Source organism: Varanus komodoensis, unplaced genomic scaffold (genome assembly GCF_004798865.1).
Source record: "Varanus komodoensis strain SLA01 unplaced genomic scaffold, ASM479886v1 scaffold3, whole genome shotgun sequence".
NCBI classification, from domain to species: Eukaryota; Metazoa; Chordata; class Lepidosauria; order Squamata; family Varanidae; genus Varanus; species Varanus komodoensis.
In genome coordinates this window covers 20,776,047-20,799,198 of record NW_025335761.1, presented here as the reverse complement: position 1 = coordinate 20,799,198, position 23,152 = coordinate 20,776,047, and the positions used below count along the sequence as shown (strand labels likewise).

Genomic DNA, 23,152 nt, shown 5'->3' with positions numbered 1-23,152 from the left:
TTGCCAGCCCAGTATGTCACAAGAACAAAGGGGCTTTTGCATGGCTGCTTCTCCAAGCAATGATAGCATCCAAACAGAATGTGGATCAGGAGGTGTTTTTAAAAGGGATTGCTCTTACAGCCACTGCTTTTATTACTTTCCCTGCTCCAGCTAATTCGCCTGAACTCTTGGTGATCAGTGTCATGATCAACACCATACCCATTAGGCTACTGATCCCACATGCCACATAAACATATTTGGAAGCACCTTTGTTCTTTTTGAAGGACCAGCTTGTTATTATTACTTTCCTGACCCAGCAGGAGGAAGTACATGTAGAGGTAACTGCTTTTGTGGCCAAAACACTTTATATCATCTTGTTAGGCCTGCTTGTACAGCAGCTGAACTTCTCTTGCCACATGGCCATACGTAAGTATCTCAGATTCTGATTGTGATTCACTATAGTGCAGCCATGCCAACCGTACTGCTTTCTAGGTATTTCATGCAACAACTCTCAGCTTTCCTGAGCATTAGCCATTTGGCTTGAGCCGATGGGATCCGAAGCTCAAAATATTCACCAGGTTAGGGAAAGGGAAAGGGACCTCATTAGTATGTCCACAGTATTTCTCCATATGGCCTGAATTCATCTAATTTGCATGATGTAGTCATACGCTAACATAACAATATACTAGGGGTGGGCAATTTGTGGCCTTCCAGATTTTGTTTGACTGCAACAGCTACTCCCACCACCAGCTATGTTGGCTAGAGCTGATGAGCGTTGGGTCACAAGTTGCCCATTGCTGCAATAGACCCTGTTTCATCTTCTGCGCAAAACACTGAACTATTTTATTTTAAGATTTTGACAACTCTGTCTTGGGAACACAGATAGTCTGTGTCACATTAGTTGCTGAGTTATTAGTTATTAGAAATGTAATAAATGAATTTGCCCAGCCAAGTTTTATAAATGGCCCTACTTGCTCTTGTAGGGACTCTATTTTGTACATTTGCCAGATAAATTTAACTGTTACATTTCCAGCTTATGAGGTCAGACTTGAATAAATTCAGTTTTTCAGCAGTGTATATTATTCTACTATAACTGCAACCTTAAAAAAATTATTAGGCTGTAAATTCCATTGAACACACTATTGTTGCTTCTGAATAAACATACTTAGCATATTGCTGCACTTACCTAGGAGCAGATCTGTTTTAGGTCAGTGGGACTTACTTCTCTCAAGGCATATACAGGATCAGACTACACAGGTTCATACCTATTTTGGTCTGTGTAGACTGTCATCACCATCACCCATGCCCTTGATCCTTGAGGTCTACTGCCAGTCAGAGTAGACATAACTATAGCTTAAAACTCTTAAGACTGTGGTTCTGCACTATTTGGCAGTTTAAATCCCACTGAACTGGATAGCCATAATCTAGGGAAAGGCATTGCTAATTTAAATTTCATTGATTTCAGTGGCATATAAGAGTGACCTTTTCTAGTTTGAGGTCATTCAATTTCAGCCAACCTAACTGGCAGAAGGACTGCAGCCTAAGTCAACTATAATATCCTTAATTGGTATGAAAGTAGAATGTAAGATGATGTTGTACAGATAACATAAAGCACAACAGTCCTGTTTTAAACACACAGACTTGCAGATACAAATTTTAATATTCTCTCTTTAAGGCTGCAATCCTATTCCCACTTACCTAGGAGTAAGCTCTTTTGATTTCAATGAGACATATTTCTGTGTCTATGTGTATAGAAATGTGCATGTTTATGGGGGTTCCAGTTGGGAATGTAATATTTAGGGTGGCAGTCAGGTAGACTAACTGAAACTGTCTTGATTTTTTAAAAAGTACATCCTCCATTAATCACCTTAGTTTTTAAAAAGGATGCACATTATTTTTGAGACAAATATTTGCTCTCTCCCTCCTTCCCTATCTCTCTCTCTCTCTCTCTCTCTCTCTCTCTCTCTCTCTCTCTGTGTGTGTGTGTGTGTGTGTGTGTGTGTGTGTGTGTGTGTAAGGCATATATCACTTAGAAAGGAACATCATAGGGACTTTAACATGTTTCTTTTAGAATAGTTCCTTTGGCCAACATGGCTACCTTCATGTTTTGTGTGGAATGTCTCTTCTAAAATAGTATTTGCTATACATACCTTATCCAAAAACACATCACTTTGTTCTCCAGAGTGATTATTTGATATGCAGATTTATGCCAATTTAATTGACATAGAATCCTCTGCATCTGGACTCAAATGTAAACTCCACTGAGTTCAGTGAGACATACCAGGTAGATGTGGGTAAGATTGCTATGTAATAAAATGTCTCGAAATCTCACAGTTGAGCTGCAATCCTGTATCCACTTACTTAGGACAAACTTACATTGCATTCAGTGGATCTAGTTCTGAACAGATACAGGTAGGATTGCCTGATATAACTACAAAGATATTTATAATTGAGTGACAGTTGTAGCTTTAGTCTTCATGACTGATTATGTTTGCAGAATCTAGAGATCCTGGAATTATTTGGGATTCATTGATGCAGAGTTCACAACTGTGATCTTGGATTATGACAGGCAAACAAACAGCTGAGGCAACCCACACAGGTGCTATCTTGAGCACTCCCATCTTGAGTGCTCCCATATGGTTGGTACCATAGAAGCAAGGATCAATAACAATAAAGGACTATCCTTCAAAACTAACTCTGCAAACTTTGATCAAGCTGCCCTTATGTTACTTACTGCAACTTTTTATCTTCTGCTTTTTTGTAAACACAAAAACAGATGGTCTGTTATGGTTCATATCTTTTATTTTAGTACAGCCTCTTTAATAGCTACAATCACAACAGGATATACAGCCCTCAATTTCCAGAAGATTTTACATCTGTGTTGCACTACCAGGAAGGAGGAGGGGTATGGTTGGGTATGTATGCCACTGCAGTAGTCATTCTCTGACAAGAGAACGTGGGCTGAGGAGTGAGGATTCAAGTGGAAGAGACCTGAAATGAAAAGTAGTGATGAGCTTAGGTCAGGGTGAAAAGATAGGCTAGGTTTCAGGGGGTTGGGCTGTTCACCCCCTACATCATAATATTTTGATCAAGGGAGGGAAGCTGATGCCCTAGCATGCCGATTAAATGTGAAATTCTATCTGCAAAGGTGCACATCTCACCGGGCGGATTGTAGAGACTTTGGCAGAGCTGTGAAAGGAAGGAGAGCGATCCGCTTGCCTCACTGTAACCTACATTAGCTCAGGAAGAATAGAGTGAGTCCATCTGGTAGATGCTGCCTGTGGATCTCCAGCACCAATGCGATGCCCTGCTCCTGCATGCCGCCCAGCTTGTGCCAGATGGTGCCTGGGCCAAGTGTCCATGCGTGGGGTGGCTCTGGTTAGCCTAATAAACCTCCCATACAAGTCAAAAATCAAAACACACACATACTAACATCTGCTAGAGCCTGCAGTACCCAGCTAGCCTTTCAATCGTGAATTAAAGAGCCCCACCGCCCTTCTGTTCCCCCTAGGTTAGGCACTCATTACCATTTAGCAAGCACTGATGTTATCTGGCTTCCCATTTTATTTAGCACCAAAGCTATTAGCATCAGATTTGATTTTGACAGTTGATGCAGTTGGTGATGAAGCGGGAAGCCTGGCTGTACAGGAGATCAGCAGGCTCTCCTGGGTCCCTTGCACTGAGCATCCTTCTTTTCCCAACTTGTTTACAAGGCATTTCACCCAAGGCAGACAGCCACCCTGGTCATTTTTCTTAGAAGTAAGTTTTACATATATCAGTGGGACTGGTCTTACTTCCAAGGAAATGTCCTTGACAATTTTTTTCTGGTCACACAAAGGATGCTTCCTAAATAAAAAGCAGTGCAAATGCTTTTCCTGGATAAGTATTGGAGCAAATGTGTTGCATGTTTTGGCTTCTTAAACCAATCTGCTTTGTTTCCTTCTCATGCAGTCTTTGCAGACTATGTCAAAGCAGGAATATTTAAGAAACATTTCTCCTAGTGAGGGATTAAGCCAGAGATTACTGTAGGAGAAAAAACTTTCTAGTACCTGTCACAAAGAGAGAGAGGACCAATGTGTGTAGCATCTAAATATATGTAGTATGAATGGAATGGTGGAAGAGTTCATTACTCTATTCCTACAGGTTTAAACACTGAAAAAGATCACAAAAGGAACCATTTTGGCAAAGGGAAGATAGATGTCCTATGGTTTTACGTGCTAATATTAAATTTACAGAAGCCCAGTGATTCATAGATATTCTGGATTAAAAAAAAACTTTCTAGAGTCAACTAAGATCAACAGAAGTTTCCATCCTTCTTGAGGCAAGTGGTCCCCCACCCCCTCCTTCCTCCCAGCAGCCATCTGGCATGAACACATTTCGCCCATGCCTTTTGGTGCACCCTTTCTAAATCAGCATTTTGCATTTGGTTCACCTAGAATTTTGTGGCGCAGTTATGATCATTCCACGCAAAAGTTGCTTCAGTATCTCTTTTGAAAATACTGACAGGAATCCATCTGGTTCAGGCAGAAATCAACACCTATGTGTGTGCGCGTGTGTGGAGGGATTGTTCTGGATAAATGAAATAGAATATTCTCTAAAATCTTTTTGGGGATTAGTTACATGCACCAAAGAAAAGGTTACCTTTGACCAGAGTATTTTCAAAAATTGCACACCAACTGGTTATTTCACTTCTTTTTACAGGTGAAGGGCAGCATAAACCTCCTGGACAGGGGCTGGCATAAAGGTGGCAAGACCTCATTATCATACAGCTGAAGGTTTATCTTCTCCCTCCTCTCCCCCCCCCACCTCCTTTTTAACAAGCTGAAATAATAGCCACATGAAAGGCCTTCTCTGTGTTTGGCTTTAATGAGGGACACGCGACCCAACAATAAGCACACATTGCAATCAAGGCCAAGGGGTTTACTGGCACACACCAGCCTATAGCCAGGATACAATCTGAGCCACAAAGGTCTGTTTTGCACGAGTTACAGAGAGTGACAATGACTGAGATCCAGTTCCATTCATTTCAAGAAGAATTGTGCTGTCTGATAGGATGGCACCCTAGGCAGCCTTTTTCACCTTTTCCATCTTTCATGAGAAAATCGAATCACAGGGATCTTACTTCAACTGCTGCCCCTCTCCCTCCTCACCTGAGAAGTGAGGATTTTTTTGTAAGTGAATATGTGACTGGTACTCTGGTGCAGGATTTTTGAAGGAAAGTGAACTTCCAAATCTCATCACCCAAACCTACACAGAATGAATTACAAGCAATGGAAAAACAACTTGATTTAATTTACCAAACTGTATATGGAGAGGACACAGAATGAACATCAGTACCTTTTTCGCTCCTTGTTGATCCTGCTGTTTGGCTGCCCTGTTTGGAATGAGACATGCCCTCTACAGTTATTAAGGCGGGGTGGGTTTTTCTACATGTGTGCTTCACACGTAAGGCATGTTACAGTGACCTATCAGCCAGGGTGTAAACCTTCAGACAAGGGAAAATCCACAAGCAAATAGATCTTTCAGTTTCTCAAGTACCATTTCTTGTTTCTACCTGCTATCACTGATGTCTACATGCACCTACGCACATAAACTGTAGTACTGCTGCCCTGAAATCTTCAGAAAACTTAAGACGTCTCTTTGCAAAATTGGATGAGAAAAGGATGATCAGATTTTAAAATGACATCCTTTTCATATTTGAGCCTGCTTAAATCTGTCCCTCAGGAGCGCCTGATTTTCAAGGGAATCGCCTCGGTTGGTTGTAAATACTGTAAATATCTCAACAGATGCTTGGCTTGTTAATAATCAGCTCGGCTCCTTGGTGGTCAACGTAGATGCAGCAGCAGCAGGGCATTAATTCTGGATCTGAGATCTCTGCAACATTTGGTTCCTCTTCCAGAAAGATGAAAAAAAGGGGGAGGGATCTGAGTCTGACTGGCAGTTTACATAATGAGCTTGTAAGGGACGGGGCGGCTGCTATATAAACAGCTCCGAGCGCAAGTTTTCCACTTATTGGACGGGCGCTGCTAGCTTGGGTGAAGGAGGAGCTGTTCTACACGAAACACGCGTCCTTGGAGTTTATAAAGGTGACTTGAGTGAGAAGTTTCATCGCCGGAGACAGGATTAATCCTCCAAAGTGGATGGTTTAACACACACTCCCGCCGCCACGAGCCTGGATTATACCTTCCTATTCAGATTGAGGAGTATTCAGAAGGGGAGACCCAAGTGCATGTGCAGAGCTCAGGACAGAAGCGCATCTTTGGGCCACCTGAGGAATAATACAAGCACGAATTAGACTCCAGGAGGACTGCGAAGGCGGCTTGCACGAAGATAATACGAGGATGGCAGCCTGGCGCCTCTTGGGCTTGACGTTTGCCTTAACAGTTATGCTGCAGGTAATGACACAGTTGCCAGCCAAGGAGAGGGGGTCCTCCGATGGCTTAGCCCAGAAGGTAACAGGCTTGGGTAAGCTCTGATTTGCCTCTTTTGTGTATGTCTCCTCTTTGTGCAGAGGGTCTCCAGCTCAGGCGTCTTCCAACTGGAGCTGCGCGAGTTTGTCAATGGCCAGGGCTCACTAGCAAGCGGAGAGCCCTGCGGGGCTGGCTGCAGGACCTTCTTTTTCGTTTGCCTGAAGCATTTCCAGGCTGTGATCTCACCAGGCGCCTGCACCTTCGGGAGGATCATCACGCCAGTGTTGGGAATCAACTCTTTCGCCATCAAGGAGACGGAGGGGTTTGGCAGCCCCATCAAGCTCCCTTTTAACTTCACCTGGCCGGTGAGCGCTCACCTTCCCAGGCTGGGGAGGGGAGGGGAGGTTAAAGCAGAAGGCACTGCTCAGCTATACCATAAACAAATCCTTTGAATCTTTATTTCCATAACTTTGTGACGTGTTAAAAAACCGCAAAGCAACATCTACTGGCAAATAAGGTCATTGCAAAAACACTTAGAAATGCGAAGGTTGCTTACATCTAGAGAAATTACACATGTAAGTCAACTGGGAAAGTTGCACTCAGCAAAACTTCCCCGGATGGAGGAAAAAATGAGTGAGTGAGAGTGTATGAGAGGCGGTGGGGGGAGAGAATTCCCTCCTACACGGAGAGAGAAAAGACATTTTCCTAGGAGATGAAAGCTGTCCTGACTGGAGGAAGCTCCATTTCATTGACTCGGACAAAGTAACGCTATCTGCAATTAGATTAATTGAAATGTCTATCTACCAGGTAGAGGTTTTCTGGTTTCACTCATTGTTTTAAACTGAGGCAGACACCCCCTTTCTGATCACTTTTCACAACAGCTCCCACTTGGCTTAAATTCTGTACCTTCCACTCATTCCTTGTTTTCATTCACAGGGCACTTTCTCATTGATCATCCAAGCCTGGCATGCTCCCGAAGGTTACCATCCAACAGGTGAATACGACATTTTACACCCAATTCACTAGGGGGCGACAGGTTTTCAAAACTATGGCTTTTATGTTTCAAAACTAGTTTTGACACAAAATAGTTAAGTCTGTTCGTATCATTATAAAATAGCTGTCACTTAAGCTAAAAAAAATAAATTTGATGGCATGTAGCTCTTCAGAATACCTTTTTGGCACTTGCTTTACTTTGCAAGTAAGAGCTGTTCCCTGCATCTTGATCAGTTTTGCTTTGATTTTGTCCCCTACTTAATCTCCACACAATTGCGTTTCCTCCCGTTTATTTTTGGCGTGGGAAAGAAAGGAGCTCTTTGGTGAGAAAACTACAAGGCTGCCAAAAAGTCCTGACTGCCTTTTCCTGTATTTTACACCTTTTTCAAATTCCGCCCTTTGGAAAAGGAATAATGGCTTTGGGATGTTTTTCTGACATAAAGGAAAAGGATATTTCAACAGCAGCAAAGCTCTTACTTTGAAAGATTTTCTGCAAAGCTTATCAGGGCCACATTTGATAATAATGGATACTAAAGGCAACAGAAACTAGTCTTTTTACATTCTCAGTGTGCACCTCCTCCCAGGTACTACAACCTAATGGCTGAGCCCCACATACCCAAGGTACTTCTATATATTCCTGGTTGAATCATGCCTTATTTGGCACACTCCTTGGGTTATACATTCTTCTGCAGTTTAACTATACTTATAGTCTATTGTCACAATTGACATTAATTCTCTGTATTGGAAATCAAACAGATATCTTACTATCTGAATTTGTTTCCAGCTCTTCATCATTCTGAATTATACTCAGCATGGCCAGTAGTTGAAATGAGCACTGCTTTTTTCCCTTTTTTTTTTTTTTTAATGAAGTCACTGGCTGATGGAATCTGTTGCATAGATTGACTTGCATGTTGGGAACTGCAAGATTGATGTGAGATATCATTGTTCATTAGGGTGACACTAGAGAGGAAACACCAGCTGGAGTGTAATGTGGAAGTGGATTTAATAAGGAATTGGTGTGTGGTAGCCTTGGCATATTAGTACAAGCTGGCAGGATGCTATGTGCTATTATTAAGTAGCAACGCTGCATGGCTAGAGAGAAACACAGGTGCCTAGTGTGCTTGTCATAGATGTAGTCTTCCAGGTGGGGAGCAGGGCCCTTATATCTTTAGCAACTATGATAGGTCGAAATGCAGCAGGTACATCATCTCCCAGCATGGTGGGTGAAAAAAATCCTGTCAAATTTCTGCAAGTTATGAAGCTGTTAAAAACAGATGCCCAGTTATACATACACGCACAAAGCAGCGACCAACCTTTTAAAAAGCAAAGGCCACTGATGAAAATAAATGCATGTTTTGTAAATGTAGATTTGCTTAAGGAGCCGATGGTGGGGAGAAGGATGCTGTGATAGCCTGGAAAGGAAACACACCTAGAACCAAAAGTAGAGGGTTGTGTAGGGCAGTAGCATCTCCTGGGTGGTGCAAGTATGGGTGGCAGTGCAAATGAGTGCAAGAGGGCACAAATGCTTAATTTCTAAAAAGACTGGCATTTCAATTGCAACTCAGAAGCCTTTTTAAAGGTTCCACAGGCCTAGTCATTCTGCGGTGAGTTGCACTCTGCGTATGTCCAAAGGTGTTTTTCCTTGTGATTGCTTCACAGTTCCAGATTCCATAGAGTCTGCCACATACTCTTAAGTCCTCATAGCCCAGTTGGGGTTTTGTTGTAGTTGGAGGTCGCCACTCGCTGTGGGGAGGCATTGTGCCTGGGACAGTAGACTGGTGGGGAGGGCGGCACCTCCCCACAGCATCTAAGGGAAGTGGACGCTCGTAAGGCCTAACCCCGAGATCTGTGGGTGTTCACCCGTCGCAGGTTCTGAGACACCCGCCGAGAAATGGCTCATCAGCGAAATGGCGATCCAGCGCTCGCTAGCGGTGGGCGAGGACTGGTTCCAGGACGAGCAGAGCAACGAGCGGGCCAAGCTGAGTTACTCCTACAGAGTGGTGTGCAACGAGCACTACTATGGGGACAACTGCTCCCGCCTCTGCAGGAGTCGGGACGACCACTTCGGCCACTACATCTGCGACTCCGACGGCCACGTCGCCTGCATGCCAGGCTGGACGGGCAACTACTGCACCGAAGGTGAGCCGCCTTCCCCTCGCTTGCTCCCCACTCGCGCAGCGCCCACCGGCCGTTAGGCGGGAAACAACCGCTTCGTGAGGAGAAACTGCACCGCGCGGGAGAGGTGGGAGCTCCCCCTACCGCTCGCCGGCGGTCATGACGCCAACAACGGCGCGTGCGCTCATTTCCAAAACATCCCCCGACCTGTTGTCGCTTGTCGCAAGCTGGCGCTCGCGCGGCCCAATGGCGCATGCGCATGCCTGAGGCCTAAGTTGGGTGGTCAGAGGCCGAGCGAGAAATCGGCGTCAGGACTTTGGGATGATTCACGGAGGTAGCAAGTAACGGCTTACTTCGGAAGAGCGCTATGTGCGAGCAAAGAGACTTGTATCTGTGATGCGTCGTTGCCCGTCAGTGTTCAATGGAGAATCAGAAACCACATTATAGTTTCACTGAGTGCGTGCCTTTTGGTGTGAAGGCCTATTATTGCTGTCTTTTCAGAAGAGGCGCCGCGTTGGGGTTGGAGTGGGAACAAGGAGCAGAGTGGTGGTTGTAATACGAGGAAATGCGCCTCAGGGAAAGGCTTATCTGAGCGGGCCCAGAGAAAGTCTTTCTCAAAGCCTCTTGAACTTTTCACCCCTCTAAATCATCCTTACCCTTTGTTTATATTAGTTGTGCAAGAAATTAAATTGGTTTGTGAGGCGGAGGCAGCGCTAGGCAAAAGTACCAGTGCCGTATCCGAGGCCAGTTACTTTTCTTTTTCCTCCCCGACCTCTTGAAGTACATAGATGCTTTGCTTAGAGTATTAGATTACAGAAAATATTGTGGCCTTTTTAACAGAAGTGGAATGAACACAGTATTGGGTCTGGTCAGCCCCACACATTATAAGTAGTGACAAGCTGCGTGCTTCGGATGGCTGATTCATACTTTACTTCAGTGTTTGCTGATGTAGTTCCATAATGAGTAAAGGGCAGACACTTGTCTCCAGACATGCAGGGGACACATAACAAGAAGCTGGAGCCATCTAGAGTCCTGTTTTGGGGCTACTGCATATTAGGGTGATGTACTCCATAGCTGTGTCACAGTGAATGCTAAGTAGGTTTAGCTGCAGGGAGATCTGAAGCACTGCTTCATAGTATTTGCTGCCTCTTGTGGTATGGCTCTCATCTGGGATCTTGGTGAGAGAGAGTTACTCTATTCAAGTCCTGCTTGTAGATTTCCCATTGGGGCTCTTATAACAATACAATACAGGATTAAAGAGCTTTCATTGGATCCATTACAGCTCTTCTTATGTTCTTGTATCTGTGTCAGGGTATTGGAGCTCCTTGGCACATCATCATGGTAGATACATGCAACACAAATATGGTACTTGTGCATATTGCAGTTTTCTAAGCCTGGATGAAATGTATAGCACATGTCTGGAAAAAGAGCAGTATATAATATAGCCCTGAGTGTCTCATTCATCATAAAGGAGCAAAGCACATACATTGTTTTTTAAACCAGCAACTCTGTATTTTTTCAACATACTTGTTCTTGTGTGCAGAGCAAGAAAAACATATGCAGCTTTAAACCACACCAAATGTAAATATACAAAAGTAAAATTATTAAAATTAACTACTAACTGCAAAAGTGTAACAGCTGTATGATATAATCTGTAGGATTAACATTGCACCTAAAAGTTCTTCTGGGGCTATTTTTTTTACATTCACAAGGCAATTTCCTGGGCTCTTGAAGGGTGGTAAACTTAACTAACATTTAACTTTAATGGTAGTCAAAGATAATATTCATAATAGCTACAGATTTGCCCTCCCTGAGTGCAGATCCTTCACCAATATTCTAAGCAAATCAGTAAAGTAAATGCCACTTAATTTGGCCTATGGCAGGAGATGGAAATAAATGAGAAGCCACACTTATTTTCCCCCATTTCTCTAGATACAAAAAAGCTTTTTTTTGGGGGGGGGGGGTGCAGTGAAGTTCAGTCTTCTAAACATCTGTAGTTTTTTGCTTCTCAAACCTGCTTTAATTGCAATTACATCATTTCCTGCCTCTGTGCTTTTACATCATTTGTTTTCTTATTTGTACCCAGTTCTAATTGCCCTGCTACAGATGGTGACTGCATCAATCATCCTAGTACCTAGATATAAGAAAGCATATTCCATAAATGTCAACCACCCAGAGAGCTTTAGTTACTGGGTGGTATAGAAATGTAATAATAAGAGCTGAAGAGAAAGGTATTTCCAGGTGTAATAAGATCTCATTTACATTCCAAGCATCGATGCAGCTTTTTAGTATGAAAGAACACATTTTTGTATCTACCAAAGTGGCATTTTTGAGTTCAGTTTCATCTGCTTCAAGTTGGTATAAGCATGGTATATAACTGTTTGGAACTCAATTGGTCTTTTCCTTTCAGAATAAAATACAAATAGTCCTGTATATAAGTACGTTTCTGAACTATTTATTCTCTGCCTAACCTGAGTCACTGTCTCTTAGGATTGTTGTGAAAATGAGACAGTTATTGAAGGAATGATGACTGAAGGAATAATATAATTGTTCTAACATGCATTCCATTTTTGAAGAAAGCTTTGAACCTGGATTTTTTTCTTACAGCAATCTGTCTAGCTGGGTGTTCAGAGAAAAGTGGATTTTGCAGAAATCCAGGAGAGTGCATGTGAGTAGTCACCATATTAGATTTCAGTGCAAAAGACTGTAAATCCTACTTCTCTTCCCCTTTGTATTTTCTCCATTTCATTTGTTATCAGTGTAAAATTATATTTGACTTCACTTTGCCAGAGTTTTGTTAATAGTTACTTAACCACATTTCAATTAATTTATTTCTAGTTGTCGTAGTGGTTGGGGTGGCCGTTACTGTGATGAGTGCATCCCTCATGTCGGTTGTCGCCATGGGACCTGTACAAAACCGGGGAAGTGCCTATGTGATGAAGGCTGGGGAGGCCTGTTCTGTGATCAAGGTTAGTTGACAAAGTTATGATGAGACGGTTATCATTTTATTATAAGCTATTTTCTTTATAAATTCATACATTACTGAGGAGGAGCTGAATTCTAAAAATTTAATATTTTTCATTATTTCCAAATCTAACTCACATAGTTTATTATCTTGGACATTTGCTATATTTGTAACCAACTTTAAGAGTTTCTCATAAATTCTTATTTTGTATAGTAGTAGTGTTGGTTACTAAGTGTTTTTAAATTCTTGGAGTTGTATCCAACTAGTGTTTTCCTCTAGATGGAATAGCATCCATTAGCAGAATGGATCCCCCCTTCTCCCTACAAGACCTGCACCCTAAAAATTGCTCTGGAGGGTTGGAGAACTTCCAGAGCAGGTTGAAGGGTGCTGGGGACTACAGGGAGAAGGAGAGGAAAGAAAAGTTCTGTTGCATAAACATAAGTCCACTTGTCCAGTATTGGATATTAGCTTTTAAAAAAAATAGATTGACGCATTCAGCTTTAACTCTTGTTTCATACAAAGAATGCGACATTCAGTTAGCTTTCATAGATAGAACTCAGGCAATTTTCTAAACAGTTCTCATGAAAAGCAATGAACTTTGGTTCTTATTTCTACTCACGAATAAGTAACCCGATAGCACAAATGCAGAGTTTAAATTAAAAGAAACAAAAATGAAACTCCAAGTTCAATTTAAAGAACATTTTTGACTATACAGATGGCATGTTACCATGATCTCTGATGTAGAATCCATTGAATAATGTAAAAACTTAAAGGCAGTGTGTGCATTTTCACGCTTACAAGTTTTTTTTTGGGAGCGCTACTATGGAATCCTTATAGATACTGTCATGTATTAATTAAGAATTGCACGTAAAGAGATTGAGTTAAGAACTGCTTCTTCTCCCTTGCCAACCCAGTCTTCTGTTTTAGTTTCCAGCCTCCGCAGTTGTATTTTTTAAAACAAAAAACATCTGGGGAACAAACTACATATAAAGTGTAGCTTGTCATAAAAGAGTAACTTTTTTGAACGGTTCTTGCACATACTTGGAAGACATCAAGGCCAGTATCCAAGCTGATTCCGTTGTGCAACCAGGCTCCACTGCTTGTGCAATGGGAGTTTAATGATTCCTATAGGAAGCTCAAAATGAATAGAAATCCTTGTTTTTGGATAGGAACAGGTTAGTGGAGCCTCTTTATGCAAGCTCTGCTGAACTGCTCAGTTCCAGAAATAAGCAGAAATTATTGTTTTCAGTCATATTTGTATTGTGCAAGCACTGGGTCTTGCTTGTGGAGCGGAAGCAGCAGAGGAACAACATAATTGGTGGAGGTGCAGAACACCATTGGATACTGCCCCAAGGCCTGACAAAATCTTTTCTTTTGATAGTACTGAGGCATGTTCTAGCTCATATATATTGGGTTTTATGGCATATGCTATACAGACTTGGTGGTATTGTTTTCAAGTTGATAAGTGAACACTGAAATCCAATTAATGCTAATAGGTTTTATTTATTTATTTCATTTTAAACCACCCAGACAGCCTTGGCTGGATGGATGGTTAACAAAAGTTACACACACTAAAAAAGAACAAAACCATAATTGCAATTCCTATTATGCAGCACAGAAGGATAGCAGCAGTACAGAACTAAAATGGAATATATAAAAACAAAGTTTACAAGCTGGATTGTTAAAATCTGGGAAAATTAAAAGGTCATTACCTGGTATCAAAAAGAATACAAAGTAGGTGCCAGGCACTCTTCTTTGAGAAGCTCATTCCAAAACAGGGGTGCCACAACTGAAAAGGCCCTCCTGGGCCTTGCCTCACTTCCTTTGGAAGGGGCTCCTGGAGAAGGACCCCTGAAGATGACCTCAGGTTCTGGGAGGTACATATGGGAGGAGGCGATCCTTCAGATAACCTGGCTCTAAGCCACTTAGGGGTTTGAATGTTAGTATGAGCACTTTAAAAAAGGATCAGACTTCAAATAGTAGACAGTATAGCTGGAAGAGTATTGCCATAATGTGGTTGTGAGCCAGTTCCCATTTACACTCCTGCTGTCCTGTTCTGGATCAGTTGAAGCCACCTACAAAAGATAGTGCTGGCTCTGAGTGCATTAATACAGTTAATGGCTTGTCAGGTTACCTATAATTTAGAGATAAATCATTCTTATGGTGGGCTTTGAAGACACACATGGGCAGTTAATCAGTTTTATTTAAATTGCACTAACAGGTGAAATGCTGACTGGCCTTCTGTCATTGAATGTTTTGTTATGTATCTCATTTGCTGTTCCTTTGATGTATCAGGCACTGGATCTAAGATAAAACTGAGCCTCCAGCTAAGCTGTTTCTCTTCTTTGTCTTAATATATATGGGAAAGCCTTTAAACTTTGCTTATTGTGAATTTTAGAATTGTGCTGCAGAGAAATAACCAAAGTAGTGACCTTACATATCCTTAGACAAGTTTGTTTATTTTAGTCATCTGAATAGTCCTCCTGGCCTGGAGGGGGGGCAGTGTTAAGCAATTCTTATTGTTTCCTTTTACAATAAATTAAAGGTATTTTGGTCAAAGTCATGTTTTGCTGTTACTGCTGCCTCAAAAGCCCATTGAGTGGAGAGTTTTATCTACTTTTATGTCTGTGTATCTTTGCAGATCTGAACTACTGCACCCATCACAAACCCTGCAAAAATGGAGCCACTTGCACAAACACTGGCCAGGGAAGTTACACATGCTCCTGCAAAGAGGGTTTTACTGGAGTTGACTGTGAACGGAATATCAGTGAATGTGACAGTAACCCTTGCAAGAATGGAGGCAGTTGCACGGTAAGGGCTATTTAAACAGTGGAAGTTATTCTATGAAAAGTTAAGCCAAATAGCTTTCCAAAATCTATTCTACATCATATTTATATCTTGCCTCTCCTCCAAAGAACTCAGTTATAATGAGGTTATCCGATTCTGTACTCTCAACAACCTTGTCTGGTGAAGAATTCCATCTTTGAGACACTTTCTGAACACTGGAGAAGGAGGAGAAACCATGATACTATTTTTTAAAATATGCAAATACAGATAATATATTAAAGATTAAGTATAGGGCATTTTCACTGCATTTTCAGTTTTATGGTGTATATTTCCCTTTTTCACCTATAAGACTTTAATAATTACATTCATAGTCGAGGATTTCAGTATGATATAATAAATTAGTTATAATGACATTTACTGTTAACAGAAATGATAAAGCAGACATCTGAGTATATAATCCTTGATGGAATCTGAAAAATCTTTGAATAAATATTTCTATCATTGCGTCAGTTCTAATGGGCTAGTTGTGTGGGTTATATGTACTCTAAGCTATCACACAAACACATAGAATCTGCCTTTATTTTATTTCAATTTGTTTTGGTTGATCTCAATTCTTGCCACTCAGAACAATTAAAAACAAAAATTGCCTGAAAGCAAGTGGAGCTAAATTTGAAATTTCTTTTTTGTTTGTTTTCTGTTGCAGGATTTAGGGAAAGATTACAAATGCACATGTCCCCCAGGATATGACGGTGTTAACTGTGAACACAGTGCCTTGACATGTGTTGACTCTCCATGTTTTAATGGTGGAACATGTCTAGACAGGCAACAAAGAACCAGCTATGCTTGCCTTTGCCCTATGGGCTTTACGGGATCTAACTGTGAAAAAAAAGAGGACAGATGTACCAACAACCCTTGTGCAAATGGTAAGTCCATTCACCAGGAGGAGTTCAACTTTGGGGATAATGGTGAACGCAACTTTAATCCAGTTCTGGGTTTTCTTTTCCTTCTACAATAATGTATACTATGCATTTTCTACAGAACTTAGGGCTTACACTGTATGTTACATAGGTTATATTTCATTTCTCCCCATTAAAAAAAGCAAAATCAGCTGAGGAAAAGAGATCTCTCTTTCCAGTGATTTTTTTTTTCAACCCTTTACAAGCTATATTTCAAACCATGGAGAGAAGTGGGGGAGTAGCTCACAGTTCAGCATTTTGTATATACAGTGGTACCTTGGCTCATGAACTTAATCCATTCCAGGACTCTGGTCGTGACCCAAATTGGTCGTGAACTTAAATTTCCCCATAAGGTTCAATATAAATAAGGTTAATCCATTCTGTGGACTATTTTTTTTTAATCAGAAAAATGTGAAGCAAAGTGACAAAGAACTACAAATATTGTGACCATCTCCCCCTCCCCCCAGCATGACCGCGATCACGCCCGTCATCAGCACACTGGTGGGGGGGGAGACGGACGCGAACGCGGGCGCACTGGGGGAGAGAGACAGGTGCGAACACGGGCACGTTCACGGTGAGATGGGCATGATCATGCTGGTGGGTGGGGAGATGGCTGAGATCACGGTTGCGCTCATGCAGGAAAGACGGGCACAATCACAGGTGCGCTCATGCAGGAAAGATGGGAACCATCTTGGCCATCTCCCTCCCCCCACCCCCAGCACGATCATGGTCATCTCCCCACTTGGTGTGGAGGGAAGATGGCTGCGATCACAGTCGCCACCCAGTGCGGAGTTTGCGACTTTTGAGTCAAAATTTTTATGAAATTTTTGTTCGCAACCTGATTTGGTCGTGAACTGAGGCGTTCGAGAGCTGAGGTACCACTGTATATGATTATATTGATTCAATCATTCCTTAAATCCTTCCACTTCTTTCATAGTATTTTCCTTGGCAAGCACACACAAAGTGTAAAACAGAAAATGTTCCCCTTGTCCATGCCTGATTCTTGTTTATCAGATTTATCTCTCCAAGTTTTTCCTTTTGATTGCACTAATATATTATAAGTTCCTTGAGTAAAAATTGCCTCACTTCCATCTTCAGTGAAACAGAGGGCACTAATTCAGCTTTTAATGTGTGGGTTTTTTTCTACAGGTGGACAGTGCTTTGTTTTGGGCCAACAGCATGTATGTCGCTGTCGTCCTGGCTTCTCTGGACAGAAATGTGAGATAAACATCAGCAAGTGTTCCAGAAATCCATGTTCCAATGGCGGATCTTGTCATGACCTCGTGGCTACCCATGATTACACATGTACTTGCTTGCCAGGCTATACTGGCAGAAACTGTGATATCAGAACTAGAGATGGATGTGCCTCTGGGCCATGCCAGAATGGGGGAACTTGCTACATTGGAGTTTATACTAGCAGTTTTGCTTGCCATTGTCCCCCTGGCTTCATGGGCAGCCATTGTGAATTTCCAGTAGCTGAGCTTCCTAAACCAGTTCCATGGGTAGCGATATCCATGGGAGTTGGGCTAGTGGCTCTTCTCATGTTGTGCTGCATGATAGCTATAGTTATCCGGCAGATGCAGAGGCATCCAGAGCAGAATTCAGAAACCATGAACAACCTGTCTGACTTCCAGAAAGAAAATCTCATTCCAGCTTCTCAACTTAAAAACACCAATAAGAACAAAGACCTTGAAGTAGACTGTGTGCTAGAGAAGTCTAACTACAAAGTTAAGAATCACACACTGGATTATAACCTGGTGAAGGAACTGACAAGTAGAGGAGCTCAGGAAGATAAATACCATAAAAGTGAAAAGTGTATAGGAGAGAAATCACCCTTCTGGTTACGCAGGTATGCACACTTCCTTAAGATGCCTAATTTCTCTGCTTATTTGGAAATGGTGAACAAGAAGCTTATGAGTGCAAAGAACTTGAATAGGGAGCATATAAAAATGCATTTGATTCGTAAGAATGTGACAAGTGAATGGAAAATTTCTGGTTTTGACATTTTTTACTTCCTTGTATAGTACGCTTCAGTAATAGAATAATAGAGAAGAGTTGGCGATCAGTCAAAACTCATGGACATATTTTCCCTTCCTAATTAGAATAATAAATCATTGATTTTGAACATAAGAAAGTAAACAAGACAAAATAATTAACTTACTGGTTGCAGACAAGAATAGTCATATTCAAGTGACAAGAGAAGAAATATGACCAATAAACAATAACTATCCATTTATTTGTTATCAGTAATCTACACACACTTTCTCTCAGTTTGGGACCCACTGCAACATGATATCCACTTAAGTTTTACCTGTATATCAGGCTGCCTTAGTGTTTTTCAGTCTCTTTTTTCCTCTTTCCCAGTTTTTCCTTTTGGTTTCTTTCTTTAAAGGAAGAAAATATTTATAAAATAAAGACCAAGGACCTGTTGTGGTTCACTTTAGGTTGGGTCATAACCCAGTTGTACATTAGGCTCCACCTGTTTCCTGAACCAAACTAGTGCCGTAGTTGGAGTAAGGACCATAATCTGCATTTGTTCCTGTCAGATATATCCACATCACAAAAACTCCTTTGTTCAGATCCCTGACACTTGAGTTCCTCAGCCTGATTTAAGTGATCTTAAGGGTCTTATGTTTGAGAAAATGAAAAGGGAAAGACGAAGCACAGAATAATAATTCCTAATTCTGTCAATTCCTAATCCTAGCTTTGATTAAAACATTTGGAAGATGGCTGTACTTTTGTGTATATATACTATGTTCAAGTGCCTATTAAGTCAAGGACTGGCAATGATGTAGAGAAAATAGCTTGTTTTTCAGTTCTGGGTGTTTCCAGACAAGACATTTATCATGCCATCACTTTGTATCATCACAGTGTTATGGTATGTACGGAGGTGGTGGGGGTCCTCACATTGTCATCTTCCACTCATAATCTTCCTGTGTTTCCCCACCAGTTCTGCCCCACCCCCTTGCTGCAGAAAATCTGTTAAGGGAAAAAAGATGCATAATGCCTTCCAATTAGTAATGAATTTTAAGGAGCCTTCCATCTGGAAGCATTCCTTGTCCATTATTCTAAAATTAGAATAATAGAGTTGTTATGAAAGCAACTAATTAGTATTAATAACTTGTGAAATGTTCACTATTGAATAGGGTGGTGTAAGCTGAGCATTCCATGTGGCAGGAATTCCTGGAGAAGCACAATCCTTCTCCACTCTTGGATCTTGGAGACAAATGAGGTTCCTGTGATTCAAGGCCAAGCTACCTTGTGGCAGGAGTGGTGGATGCCCCGCCATCACCCTATAGTGTTGTTTGAAATACTTCATAGGAATGTGTCACAGATTGCAGCTAGCTTACTCTGTCCCATATAATGTAATAGGTACTGTAGGAAGCCAAGCCACACAATACCTGGATGGTTCCTGTCTGGGTTCTGTTGCTTGGTCATATTATAGTGTCAAGTTATGTGAAGGAATTGATATTTGTGTGATATTGGCACACACTGACCTGTGTTGGGAATCAACATTTTTAAATATCTGTAATCTTTCTTGCTTTGGTCTCTTTTTCAGTTACAGCTGCTCCGCAGTTTAAATATTTTGTTTTATTTTTATATTAAATATAAAACATTTAATATTTTCCTCAGAAAATATTCAACCTGTTCAATATTCAAGTGTTCAACCTGTTTTTCTATAGTGAAAAGCCTGAATGTAGAATATCAGCAGTGTGCTCTCCAAGAGATTCCATGTACCAGTCTGTCTTCGTGATAACAGAGGAACGAAATGAGTGTGTTATAGCCACAGAGGTATGTCCTGTTCACTGTTCTGGAAACTATCTGGAAACCATACAGGAGTTACATTTACAGTGTATAATATGTAGAAATGTGACATCTTTTATAGTGAAAGATGGCACTGTAATTTGGGACTTTCAGGCATCATTTGCATAAATCTGCTGTACCTAAAATGGGTACAAAGAATTCCTTATTGATAGCAACTAGGGTAACTGCTGCATCAGATATCCCCAGCAAATTAAACTTAGGAAAATAGAAAAATCAATGAAGTAAATACTGGTTTTGTTTTTAAATGGTCTAAATGTCAAGGTAGAATACTGGAAATTTCCTGTAAAGTGGAATTCTGCTCACGGAATGCTCCCTACTGCAGCACCCTGCACTTTTGAAAAGCTGCTCTTCAGTTGGGAGATTTCCTAAAAGGTGAGGAACATAGCACAACTGGGCAATAGCAGATAAAGGAACCTGGGTAAATCTCACTGTACAGCAGAAGTGCCTTCAGTTCTTACAACAGCACCTCTGGCTCCAAGTCAGGGAATCTGGAGATACTAAACACAGAAAATAAATACATGGACATTCAGTGAATTCAGGTACTAGACTATAGCAAAAAATTGCATCAAAACATGTTAGGAGATGAGTTGGAGGTACCAAGTTTGTATTTGCCTGAATTTAATTTTACCTTTACATTGAACAATGCCCGTATCTATTTCTCATTCCTTTTTCTTCTTCTCATTCTTTATGACTAGGTATAAAGCTGAAGGCTACTCTGTTTGCACCTCAATTTTGGAGATGCCACAAGGTGGACATTCCTGCTACATTGTTTACAATTCAGCATTGGATTGGACTTGTATTTTTTAGTATATGCAATTTGCTGCTCTCAGGAGGAGGAGAGGATGGAAGTGGGTGAACTGGACAGACTGTGAATTTAAAAGGTGCAATAGACCTTATTTTCCCCTGTTCCCTTATTTTGAAGTCTAATAGGAGGAATGTAACTGACTACAGGGAGGGGAGAGACAGAAATAATGTCTCTTACTAGCCTTTGAAATTACGTTGCTGCCAGTTGCTCATGGACTTGTGTGACTTTCCAGAACTTCAGTCTTGGGAGGTGCCAGTTGGTGCAGAAGGCACTCAGCCATTATCAGAGTATACCAACAATACTGTGCGAAGAATGAATGGAGAAACATATTTTTCTATGCAGATAATGGATACAGAACAAATGAGGTCATCATTTTTTGTCCTGGATTTGTAAGTGCCTAATGCGTGTCTGAGAATCTAGAGAGCCCAAATCAAGACATACCTGCTTATCCCCCCTGGAGTATTCAAAACAGTATTGGCCAGGAGTGGCTGTCAATACCTCCTGTTGTTCCTCTGTTTCACATCCCTTTCCCCTTTATATATTGCTCACAGACAATGTAAGGAAGATGATTACTGAATTGGCATTTCATCTCATAGGATGATGCTTTGAACAATTGAGTAGAAAGTTGGGATTTGTTCTTATTTTTGAACTACAGGGACATCCATAGACTTAGAAGAGAAGGAGAATCTTGCCTCCTTCTGCTTATTATGGGAAAGCTTAATCCCACTGCTCACTGAAAGCCTTACAAGTGCGTTTAAAATCAATCAGCTGTTTTAATACCTTTTGCACTACTAGTTGCTATGAAAAGAAGTGTTTCTTTTCCTTTGTTATGCATAAGGAAGGACTTGGATTTTAGGTTAGATATCTGAGTCTGGTGCCACCATTTGAACTGCAATTACTTGCAAAGTCTAAAACTGTTTTTTTTTTTACAGCGAGGGAAGTTGTGTATGAGCTCTGCCTTTTTATATTTTGCTACAGAACCACCACTATCTACAGTTCAGTCTCTTTCCAAATGTCTAACAAAGACTAAGCTATGAAAGGGACTTCTTGAGGGATATAGGGTGGGGAAAACCTTAATTCTCTTGGCTTGCCCTGCTTGTTCATTCCTTCACACTGCTACATAGAAGGAGTAATTTTACATTTTTGAGTCCAAAGGAGCTGTTCTGAACTGGAAAACAGTGCACAGAGACTATCGTATACATTTGCAGCAATAATAATAGACATTTCAGATAGGAAGTGCTGTGATGTTTGTAGTGATAAACAAGTACTGTGGGAAAGAGAATATGGCGGAAGCAGAGAGGAAGCAAATTTTCATTCAAGGAAGTTGGGATTGTGCTTTCTGCGGTGGAAGAGCAATGTTCCTGACCTTGTAAATCCAGCATTGGATTAGTCCACCTACAGCCTTGAATTGTTCAAGCAACATATTGCTTGGAATGTTCGCTACTGACCTTTTGGTCTGACCATTCAAGACCATTATGAAGATGACCTTCAGAAATCAATAATATGGTTTATACTAGTGTCTGTTTGTAGTTTATTTTGAAGCCTAGTATTTCAGTAATTTAAAAAGAAAATCAGAAGCACTGAACTTTCTACATTTCGTAACATTATTTTGTATATAATGTATATTTATAATCAAAAACAGAAGTGTACATATGTTTATTACTTATGTAATGTTTTTATGTGATGACAAAGTTTGAATTTTATTTTTTTTCCAAATAATGAAAATACCTTCCTGCTACTACAAAGTTTTGTATGGTTTCCTGTTTTATGAGCTTGTGTTTTTGATCTTACAATGTTTACAAAATATTTCTTAGGGAACAATCTTGACTTTGGGGGAGCTTTAAAATCAGTCTGAGTCCAAGCTCTGAGTTCCTGTGACCTCTGAGCTTGACTTCAAACACGGAGCCCCTGCTCTGTCCCCCTTGCAGCTGCTGCAGGAAGAACTGGGTTGGCTGCCTCTCTGAGGTTGGAAATCAGCCTTGGAGAAGACTAAAGAGATGTGCAGGGGATGGGGAGGGGATGAGGCTGGGAGTGAATGTCTAATATGGTACCCAAATAGTGTGGTAGCCTCCTTCCCTCTTTCTCCGTAGTACTTCACTTTGATGGCTAAAAACCGCTTTCTGGATTAAACGTAAGGCTTGGAGTACAGGAGATGGTCACTGCTGTTTGTCATACCTTGCATGGGATAGGCATAAGCCCCTGGGTTTGGTTGTGTATGTTCATCAAGGGCAGAGGCAATTGGATTATGCTCTTAGCCCTAGACTTTAAGCCTTTGAGGTAGTAAAAGTTTATCACTGAGCATAATCTGCAAAAAATT

General features: G+C 41.2%; 1 protein-coding gene across 1 annotated transcript; it reads left to right on the top strand.

Moving 5' to 3' along the window:
* Positions 1-6,194: 6,194 nt before the first annotated feature.
* DLL4 (delta like canonical Notch ligand 4) lies at positions 6,195-22,565 on the top strand. The gene is made up of 11 exons (XM_044436970.1): positions 6,195-6,374; positions 6,491-6,754; positions 7,326-7,383; positions 9,252-9,521; positions 12,105-12,165; positions 12,336-12,466; positions 15,104-15,273; positions 15,953-16,172; positions 17,355-18,054; positions 19,889-19,997; positions 20,726-22,565. The coding sequence occupies exons 1-11, from the start codon at positions 6,321-6,323 to the stop codon at positions 20,729-20,731; spliced, it is 2,043 nt and encodes a 680-aa protein (XP_044292905.1). The 5' UTR covers positions 6,195-6,320; the 3' UTR covers positions 20,732-22,565.
* The last annotated feature ends 587 nt before the right edge of the window (positions 22,566-23,152 follow it).

Excerpts from the sequence above, each read along its gene's own strand:
- DLL4 (XM_044436970.1), top strand. The coding sequence starts at position 6,321 with ATGGCAGCCTGGCGCCTCTTGGGCTTGACGTTTGCCTTAACAGTTATG. Across the intron at positions 6,375-6,490 it reads CCTTAACAGTTATGCTGCAG|AGGGTCTCCAGCTCAGGCGT; the intron begins GTAATGACACAG and ends CTCTTTGTGCAG. Across the intron at positions 9,522-12,104 it reads GGGCAACTACTGCACCGAAG|CAATCTGTCTAGCTGGGTGT; the intron begins GTGAGCCGCCTT and ends TTTTTCTTACAG.